At 38.0% G+C, this 11,037-nt stretch overlaps 1 protein-coding gene across 1 annotated transcript; it reads left to right on the top strand.

Moving 5' to 3' along the window:
• The first annotated feature begins 6,989 nt into the window (after positions 1–6,989).
• On the top strand, positions 6,990–8,487 carry TCIM (transcriptional and immune response regulator). Its single transcript, XM_003942399.4, has one exon. The coding sequence runs from the start codon at positions 7,080–7,082 to the stop codon at positions 7,398–7,400; it is 321 nt and encodes a 106-aa protein (XP_003942448.1). The 5' UTR covers positions 6,990–7,079; the 3' UTR covers positions 7,401–8,487.
• Positions 8,488–11,037: the final 2,550 nt, after the last annotated feature.

Here is an 11,037-nt window from a genome sequence, read left to right as displayed (position 1 = left end):
AACAAAACAAAACAAAACTCGCTGTCAGAAAAATAGAAACAACACAGCAGCTGTTTCATCTTTGTATGTTGCTTATCCCTCTCTGGGCTAAATACTGAATGTTTTTTAAGTTAAAGAATTCTAAAACTATTTAAAATCTACTTCATGCCAGCCATCATTCTGGGTTCTGGATTTATGCATAAATAGAGTGAAGAAAGCTACAGGTAATATTGATTTCTTGACAATTTTTACTGAAAAAGAATAAAGAATTAAACTTAGATTTCAGATTTCTCCTCTGAGTTCTGGTTTCCAATTTCAGCTGCCTCCTTGGCTGTGCTGCAGACATTTCAACTTTACTGTCTTGCATGTCTGAACTCCATCTTTCTCCCATACCCTCTCCACCTTCACCTACCTCCACCTCAGCCTTCTTGACCAACTGTTCAGGACTCAACCTGGGAGCTCTGTTGACCCTGACCCCACTCTCTATCTAAATCACCAGATCACATTGCATTTACTTCCCAAATGCCTTTAAAGTAATCTCCTTGCCCTCTGAAACCACGATTGTTCTTTTTCTGTTGTTGCCTTTAATGGCCCAAGAGCCAAAGTGCAAAGGATCATTATGGAAATGAAATACTATTGCATACGTTGTTATTTAACCCTACTATAAAGACACCCTTTTATTAAGTGCTACAGGAATTTTGAACATAGTGAGAAAAGTAGATCCAATCCTCGCTTTTGATAGAGATAGACTTTAAATGAGTAATCCCCAAAATAAATGTATGTTTCCAAACTCGAATAAGTGCTACTGAAGAAGAGGCATGGGTACACTGGCAGGAATTAAGAAAGCCTCACTGAGTAAAGTGACTTCAGAAGAAAACAAAATCGGAAAACTTGAGCAGTTCTCCTTCCATGCTTCCACCTTTTAAAGACTGCCTATCGCGCTTGGACAACATTTTACATCTCTAACACGGTCTTCAGGGTCTGCCTGCCAACCTAGCCTCATCTTCCTCCTCTCCTCTTTTGATTTCTGCTCCCCATGTAGGTTGTCTTTATGTCTGCTTTTCTATCTTCTAACTCATTCTTACCGCAGGGTTTTGCACAGGATTTTCCTTCTGTCTCCGAAACTCCTCGCTGTGCTCTTCCACAGCCTTTCCAGGATCCAACCAATTTAAATGAAGCCTTACCTTGTTTTCTCCTTTATGTCTTTGAATGATTTTTATTTTCTAGCATGTATAAACATTTTCTTTGTATAATTACATGTTTACTTTTTTGTTTAAAGTCTCTTTTCTTCCACAAATACAAGGGCCATGTCCATTTCCCTCTCAATGTATGTCTGACACAGAGTAGGCATTCAACAAATATTTGTGAATGAATCTAAAAATCACTAAATAAGTGCATGAAAAGACAAATGGAAGAAAGCTACAGCCGAATCTTTAAGCTGTAGGAAATGAATAAATAATGAGTATAATCAAGAAATTATGCTATCGTAGAAAAAAAACACAGGATTTGAAATTAGAAAACAAAAGATCTGGGGTTAGGTCTTCATTTAATTAGCTCTAAGATTTTGGAAAACTCATTTAACTTCTGTAATCTCTTACTTTTTCATCTGTAAAATGAAGATAATACCAGTGACGTTGTGAAAGTCAAATGAGATAATATATGTGAAAGTGCTTTGTAAATTCGAACACAGCATGAATTTTTTGTGTGTTAAAACAAAAATGTCCAGGGATAATTCAGTTGACTTTTAAAGTGCAAATTTCAGATCGCTGGCCTCTGCACTCTAGTCACATCCAGGAATTTGCCACAGAGCTAAACTACTGCACAAAGACAGCATCCAAGTAAATTCTGTCCACTTTATTTCTTTCACCCATTAATGTAATAATTAAATAACTGTTCATTGGATGTACACTATGTACCGGCCACTATGCCATGCACTAAAACTATAAGAATGCACCATCATTTTTAATTTAAAAAGACAAACCAAGGTGCAATGCATGGCAAAAGGAGAGCTACAAAGACGCAGAGAACTCTTGCCAGAAGACATTTTGGAGATTTTTCTTTTAAGATATGGATATAAATTTAGGTTTTACACCTACCATGGGCAGATTATTTAGTCTCACCAAGTCCAATTCCTTGCTTATGTTGAAAATTAAGGTCAATAATACCTACCTCCAATATGGTTGTAAAGAGGAATTTAATTATATGTAGAAAACCGGGTATACTAGTCACTTAATAAATTTTTGTTTTCCTTTTTACCTTTGCTTTCTCAGATCTATTCATTGGACACAAAACTAATCAAGCTCATTTATTGCTGACAAATAGATACTAAATCTCTTTGTATAATGAACAAATACAGGAAAACTGATGCCCAGATGAAAACACACTGGACCAGAAGCTGCTTCTTTCAATCAGCCTTCATTATCTCCTCTTTACTGCAGAACGCACCATTTGCAAAGTGTCCATGTGCAGTTTGTGAATCTTGCAAATACCTTTTTATCCTGTTATCCACATCATTCACTGAAAATATTTATACAAAGAAGGGAAAGAACAGGATGGCAAGAGTAAATACCTTTTCAGGCATACATAGAGTTACCTTTGGCAAAAAGCATCAGCAAATCATAACCTTAGGGCACATGTCACATTTCTGGAAAACAGAAACGGACATTGTTTCCCTACAGATGGTCTTGTCCTCTAAACTATTTTGAAACTCCTTAATCTCTCAAATTCATCTGAATGCTTGTAGGCAGTACTCAAGGAGAGCTGTTCAATGTCATGTAAAAATATAATCCAGACTTTTTGAGGACAGAGCTTGCAGCTAATTTGAAAGCAATGCAGGATGGAGTTTGAAATCATGGACTTGAGAGTCAGGCAGCCCTAGCTTCAAGTTGTATAGCTGAAGGGTTTGGGAAGTATAATATTTTCCCATTGATGCTGTAAAAAAGTGACACGAATTTTGTGGGTTGAAACAACACAAATTTGTTATCTTGTAGTTTAGGATGTCAGATGGCTAAAATGAGTCTGCAGGAATCTGTTCTGTCTGGAGGATCTAGGGGGAATCTGTTTCCTTGCCTGTTCCGGTTTCTAACTGCTATCCATATTCTTTGGTGCACGGCTCCTTCTTCCATCGTCAAAACAACAACCCAGCATCTTCTCTCCTTTCTGACCTTCTGACGCCCTCTTATAAGAACTCATGATTGCGTGGGCTGATCCAGATAATCCAAGCTAAATCTCCACATCTCGAGATGTTTAATTTGTTCATACCTGCAAGATCTCTTTTGCTATTTAAAGTTCCTTTTTGTCTATATTCATAAACTTCAGGGATTAAAACATGAACATCTTATGGAGCCATGATTCTGTTTATTACAGGGAATAGACTGTTTGTTGTCTCAGTTCTCTTATCTTTGACTTAAGAACTGCAATAGTTTCTATTGCAAAGGGTCCTTGTGAGAATTAAATAAAACTGCATATGCTGGCATTTAACACTAATATAAAAACAATCCTTTTGTTAAGTGGTCTTGGAACTTTGAATGTAGTGAGAAAGGTAGATCCAATCTCTGCTCTTGATAGAGCCTTTAAATGAGTCATCCCTCAAACAAATGTATGTTTGCAAACTCTAATAAAAAGTTCTACTAAGAATGAGTAATGGGTAAGTTGGCAAGAATTAAGAAAGCCTCTCTGAGCAAGTAGCTTTTAGTTGAGATTATGTGAATAACTAGGAATTACCTAGCTGAGATAAAGCATAAAAGAACATTTCAGAAAAAGGAAAAAGATAAGCAAATCCTGACAGCAGGAATGAATGTGGTGTATCCAAGGAACTTGAAGGCATAAAGACACAACAGGTCATGTTCAAAGAAGTCATGTAAAGTTCTGGGCTTATCCTAAGAGCAATGGCAAGAGTGGTTTAATCAGAGCGTTTATTAGGAAATATGGCTCTGGGCACTGTGTAGGGAATCTGGGGCAAGAGGGAAATCAGGAGTGCCAGGAAAGTGAGTTATTTAGTCTTCGTCTAGCAAGAGATGATAGAGTATTTTAGGCTGGGCTCCCGAGGAAGCAAACTCTGAGAGGCAAATCAGCAGGCAGGTAGGTGACTGGTTGTGGAGTGCCATTTGGGACCAATGCCTGCAGATGGGAAGGACAAAGGACTGGACAGAGGGAGATCTCCGCCTACCCTGAAAAGGCACTCTGAAGATTAGATGACCCCTTAGCGCTGACGTGGACAAGCAGAGCAGGATTTTACACCACTGTGTGGATCAGTCACTGGATATAGCTGCACCTGGAAGGGAAAAAGGGTCCCCTCAGCTGATGTAAACTTCTTCGGCAGTGGCAGTCCCAAAGCAGGCTGATAGCCGAGCACCCGGGAAAATCTTAGAGCGTTCTGAGTCACTCATCACAGCATCCACCATATGAAGGGTTGCCATAAATGACAATGAAAACAGAGAGAAAGAAGATGGATTTGGGAAATATTTTCTAGATAAAGCTGACAGACTTTGGCCATAGATTATGTAAGCGGAGAGAAAAAAAAGGGCATTATTAAGGATCATAGCCAGGTTTATTTTATAACAGAATGGATATGTATACCATATTTTTATATATCTGTATTGATTAGTTAGATGAATAAATGAATCTGCACTTCAGAGAACAGGCCTAGGCTGTGATCAAAATTTAGGAGTAATCAATAAATAGGAGATCATAAAAAGCATAAGCCTACGTAAGAATCACCTCAAGAAGGAACATAGTATAAGAAGGTTGATAAATCCTTGAGTTATGACAATAATTGAGAGAGGTTTTGTGACTCTCCTGTCCTCTGCTTGGCACATAATAAAAGCTCAGTAAATCCTTGTTGTCATAATAATAATATATTTTTTTTTTATTTAGCAAGCGAAATGGGCTGCCACAAAGGTGTACTCTATATGCATGTAAATCCATAGCCATAGACAGCAGAACAAAGCGTTCTTCTGGAAGCCTTGGAAAAACTGGAACATACATGAGCTGCATGGTTGGAGAGTTGAACACTGGCACACCTAGAAATGTGTTTCAAGTAGGCATCCTTCAGAAAAGATCAGCCTTGGCTCCTGCTTGTCAGTCATTCCTCACATCTAATTTTTCAGCAATCCTCTTGGCTTTACCTTCACAATATGCCAGAACTGAATCAGTTCTCACTACCTCCACATTCTCCCTAGAAGCCTTCATCCTCTCTTTCCTGGATTATTTCAACATTTCCTGATGAGTCTTCTTGCCCCCCACTCCCCACTTGTCTCCTTGAAACCTATTCTTTTCTAAGAAGTGACTGTGATCTTTTTAAACTATAAGGAAAACCATGTTATTTCTCTGCTCCAAATTCTCCAAAGCCTACCTGTCTCCTACAGAGTAGGAACTAAATCCACAATCAAAGCCTGTGAGGCTGCACACATCCTGTTCCTGCCCTCTTCCCACTGCCTACTCACCCTTACCTCATCTCCATACACTCTGCCCTGCTCACTCTGCTCTGACCACATGGGTCCCTGGATGTTCTCCATACACCCCTTGCACACTCTTCTCTTCAACCCTCTGCATTTGCTCCTCTGCCACAGCCCCCTTCCTATGGATATCCATACAGCTGGCTGCCTCCCTCACCTCTTCTAAATCTTTGCACAATATCTCATTACGAGAAGCCGTGCCTGAATATCCTAGGAAAATCTCAGCCCTCTCCTTCCACTCCTGTACAAGTCTCCTTCATTTATACTCATAGGAATCATTACTTTTTGACATCATGTATGTTATAAATGTGTATGTTTCTATTGTCTATTTCCCAGTAGAACATAAACTTCATAAAGGTTAAAAAAGGGGTTCTTGCATGGTTTGGTTTGGTTGGTTTTGTTTGGTTTACTGTTTTACTTCCAATGCCTCAAAAAGTTCTGGCTAATAACAGCTTTAATAAATATTGATTAAATAAATAAGTGGATAAATGAGTGAGTGAATGAATATATAAGGAGAGTCTATAACTCAGTTTTCAGTGAGGTACCTTCCCTAATGTGTCTCCCTTTATGTACTTTCTGGACTTACTTGACTAGATAAAAAGAAGGAAAAAAAGACCTGTCCTGCTTTCTTAAAGGACTAGAAAGTGGACCAGACGTAAGATCTCCAAGTCTCCAGCACCCTTTGAAGCTCACATTTAGCAAATGACAACTCCATACATCAGCGGGGACACTGGCTGGCTTGAATATTGTAGAAAGCAGGAAGAACACGTTTATATTCTTCCAGAGAAGTTATTACTCTATGTCTGGGAAATGCCAAAATAAATTTGCAAACAAAAGATCACTTCATTCCTTTTGGGCACCGCGCAGGTAAAACACTTGATTAACTTTTCCTGCTGGCTTTCGGTAGCTATTGTTGTGGATGTATACCCAAGCCTAAGGAGATATCCTTTATTATTCATATTATTACTATCCTCAGGTGACAACTGTCTTCAATGACTGCAGATTAGAACTAGTGCACCATCTCTGAAAAGTCTTCTTTTCAGGCTGTGTCATGTCAGCGTTTTCTACATAAAATCCCATTCTAGAATTGAACACACCCCAAGTTATTACCCTGGTTTGCTCAGCTTTCTCTCCATAGCTCTGGAGCTGCCCCTGATAGGAATGTCCAAAGGGCACTGATGTGGACTGCGAAATGTTTGCAGTGCACTTTAATTACTTGTCTGGGAAAAAAAGCTTTCCTGTGGTTAGCAGAACCCCTTGTTTTAATTGTGGTTTGTGAAGATTTGAGAGTCTAAGCAATCTTGTTTATGTCTTATCTTTGTATTTTCCTTTCCTCAGCTTTTTTCTTAAAGGAAGGCCCAGATCCGTATTCTCCTACTGCCACATGTGAAGTAAAATGAATACTCACAGCCCTGCTCCTAATCACTGAACACAGCTTTTAGTAACGTTTTACACTAGAACAGGATGTTGGCAACTCAACTGTTAAGGCTTTCTGTGATTATTCTTCCTTGAGATCACTCTGATGTCACCAGTGTAATTTGAGCCTGGAGCTTTTGTTCACACTTTAAATAGCAGTCCCAGAATGATTTCACTACAGACTCTCTGGAAAGCCTGGGAGCTGAATTCCGGAAGATCCCCACATCGATGAAAGCAAAGCGAAGCCACCAAGCCATCATTATGTCCACGTCGCTACGAGTCAGCCCGTCCATCCACGGCTACCACTTTGACACAGCCTCTCGTAAGAAAGCCGTGGGCAACATCTTTGAAAACATAGACCAAGAATCACTGCAAAGGCTCTTCAGAAACTCTGGAGACAAGAAAGCAGAGGAGAGAGCTAAGATCATATTTGCCATAGATCAAGATGTGGAGGAGAAAACACGCGCCCTGATGGCCCTGAAGAAGAGGACAAAAGACAAGCTTTTCCAGTTTCTGAAACTGCGGAAATATTCTATCAAAGTTCACTGAGGACAACAGAATGGATAAGGACGTTATCCAAGAATGAACGTTCAAAGACCAAGTGAGTTTGTGAGATTCTCACAGATGCAGCAGTTTTGCTGCTACCTTGCCAGCTTCTCTTCTGTTAGGACTCCAGAGGCTGGAAAGGGACCGGGACTGGAAAGGGACCAGGACTGAACAGACTAGTTACAAAGACTCCAAACAATTTCACGCCTGTGCTGTTACAGTGGAGGACAAAACGCTTTCAGCAAGGATTTGAAAACTCTCCCGTCCCTGCAGGAAAGGATCGATGCTGATATAAGGGCCTGGACAGATGTAATGAGAACTAAAGAAAACAGATGGCTGGAGATGACATACATCCAGGGTCACTGTGTCAGGCCCTAGGACTTAAATTTAAGCAGAACTTTTTTTTTTTTTTTTTTTTTTAACCAAATAGGTAGGGGGAGGGAGGAGGGAGAGGGAGGACAGGGAGAAAGAATCCTATGCATAAATTGTTTACTGAATTTTTATATCTGAGTGTTGAAAATGTCGCCAAGCCTGAAATGTTGTCTATTGGTATGGATTTTTAGAGATCAGTAATTGATTATTTATTTGCACTTAGTACCATGTGTGAAAAAGTGCATCACATGGATGTTAAGTACAAATTCAAGAAAGTAAGATGCTTTCAGCAGCTCAGTAAAACCAATTGCCACCTTTTGGTTTGTAAAAGGTTTTTTATACATTTCAAACAGGTTGCACAAATGTTAAAATAATGGGATCTTTTATAAATCCAAAGGACTGTGAAAACATTTTATAATTTTTAAAAATCTGACTAATGCTAAAACGTAATCTAATTAAATTTCATACAGTTACCGCAGTAAGCATTAAGAAGTGAATTTGATATACTAAATAGTTTATAAAGAGGCTATGGTTTCTATAATTTATTTTACTGGCAAATGTCATGCAACAATAATAAATTATTATAAACTTTTGGCTTTTGGTTTGTGATGCTTGGTCTCAAAGTGAAAAAACAAGATGGTAAATGTTGATAATTACAAACTTCTCTAAAGATGTGTCTCTAACAATAAAAGATAGCTTTAGAATAGCTTTATATGAATTACCAAACTTTTTCAAAACAAATTCTTACATCAAATATCTGGGAAGTTTCTCTGTCCCAGTATTAAAATATAAGACATAGATACAGAAATTCATAGATTGACTCATTGGCATTGCTATTTATGTATAGCAATTCATTAAGGATGAATTTTAAAAGGCTTTCTCCTTATACTTTTGAAAAATTTCTTCTATGACTACAGTAGCTATGTACATGCTTACATCTATTTCTCCCAAGCAATATGTTTTGTGTTTAGAGTCTGAATGATGACCAAGATTCTGGATATTACTACTGTTTGTTTAATATGAACAAATATAGAAACAATATTATCTGTTTGCTTATTTCCCATTGAAATTATAATACAATATTTCTAGGACAGCATACATAAATGGATGCTATGAGTTCCTAACAAAAAGAAATAAAATTTTTCCAGAAGTTAAACATTTCAGCAACACCTACAGGGTTTTTCAACATGCTGATCACAGTAAAACAAAACAAGTGAGCTACCTCAAATCTGCTGGGAGGGTCACAAGTCAGGTTACAAATACTACGTTTTTAAAAAGAAAACCAAATGGCAAAATCTATTTTCAAATATGAATGTACTCATTCACTGAAGATAATACAAATCACTTAATTAAAAAGGAGTTCTTTTCAAGAGAACATTCAGGAAGATCATGAATTAATATGCAAAATTGTGTGTGTGTGTGTGTGTGTGTATACGCACGTGTGCATTTTTCTAGGAGGAATATTGATAATTTTCACGAGATTTGTAAAGACAGCTATAACTCTAAAAAAAGGTTATAAACAAAAGAAGGGTTTGGAAAGTAGCAGAAGAATTGGAGGAAGCCGAACCCAGCGTGGGGACATCCTAGTAAATTCCATAGAAATTTTCCCTGTTTCATTTTCCCTGTGCTGGTGTCACAAGAGTATGAATGAGAAGGCTATAAAGAGGCTCTCTGCTCCATGACCCTAGTTTCCCATCCTTTTGAACTGAGCTGTCTTAATGTTCACTGCGTGTGCTAGAAATACCCTTATCCCCCTGATAGGGCCTGTCAGTGAAAATTTTTATTTTCTGTTCAAAAATTGAAGCATATCTTGGATGCTAAACACAGTTCAAGGGTTAAGTGTATTATACATACCCAGTAACTATTTACTCTGCCACGGTTGTTTTCAATAGAGTACAAAGTATACTTTCTCCTCTTTTCACATTAGCATGCATTAAATTGTTTTCCTGCAGTGTATTATGTTATTTTCTGATTTCAAGTCTGTAACATGGGAAACAAATTAAAAAGCAATTTGGATGCAACCCACAATGGTGTGGAGAATAAATACACTTCCAGCAGATTATCACAAACATGTTGTCTTTTCCCTTTGTGGAGAACAAAAGTTGGAATCAATGTAATTGCTTAAGGATGATTTTTAGCTTCATAATATATTTATTATTTAATGTGAGTTGAAAACAAACATCATTAGAACAGGAAGAATTAGCTCAGTTCAGAAATTTCTCTATGGCACAAGAATAAGCAAATATATCTCGGGACATCTCACTGTAATTAAAGAAATAAAAGCATCAAAGAATAGTTCATTAATCATATTCGTATCATTAGATCAGTGTAAACTTTCACTGAGTATTTACTGTTAGTCAATTTTCTAAAGTGGGTTTTTTGTGTATTATTAATACATCACTTAATTAGTGCTATGATGTAGGAGCTAAGGGTGTGTGTGTGTGTGTGTGTGTGTGTGTACACGCATGTGTGTATGTAATACAGTAATAAAACCGAGGCACAGAGAGGTGCAGTAAACTGGTCAATGACACACAGCTAATAAATTCAGAAATCAAATCCAGGAACTCTGGCCTTCATTCCTAGCCACTAGGCTATACTGGTTCTCTAGGAGAAACCAACTTTCTCTTTCTCTTTTAAGTGACAATTACTTCTATGTTAGTCAGTCTTGAAGACAGGAAGGCCTGACCTCTAAAGCATCACTTTAATCTGATCTGGGTATGTTTGTTTATTTATCTATTACACTTACTACATGGGAAAAGTGTCTTAGTTTAATGGTTTTAATTGTATCAAGGCTGTGCTTAGATATAGCCTTTCAAGTCTGCAGTTCCAATAACACTTGTATTACCACCTTGGAACACAAGGCCACACATAAACTCTCTTCTAGTCAGTCAGGGCATTGGGTCTTTGTTCATTGGAGGAGCTCAGAAACCGTGGATTCAATATTTTATTCACTCAGTTCATCACCTGGCCCACAGCAAAAGAGGGTTTATCCAGCAGATAGGTTTTTTTGTGAAATAGGTCCAGGGTGTATGATTGACTTTTCTCATCATCAGAGGCTAATCAGGGTATGCAATTGACATTTCCATGGAAAGTCTCATCTGTTACTAAACTAATAATGAAGCCATGGTCTGGGGATTGTATGTTTTTCTGGAGTATTTCAGTGACCCTTCTATACTCCTTATGAGGGTTTATCATCACAGCCTGTATGGATTCCCAGCGTAACAGATTATTTAGTGAACCCCTGCTCTCACACCTTGGGGATGTGTTG

Source organism: Saimiri boliviensis, chromosome 13 (genome assembly GCF_048565385.1).
Source record: "Saimiri boliviensis isolate mSaiBol1 chromosome 13, mSaiBol1.pri, whole genome shotgun sequence".
NCBI lineage: Eukaryota > Metazoa > Chordata > Mammalia > Primates > Cebidae > Saimiri > Saimiri boliviensis.
Note: the sequence above shows the minus strand (reverse complement) of the source record. Positions and strands in the feature narration are given on the sequence as shown.

Coding starts and splice junctions, on each gene's coding strand:
- TCIM (XM_003942399.4), top strand. CDS start 7,080: ATGAAAGCAAAGCGAAGCCACCAAGCCATCATTATGTCCACGTCGCTA.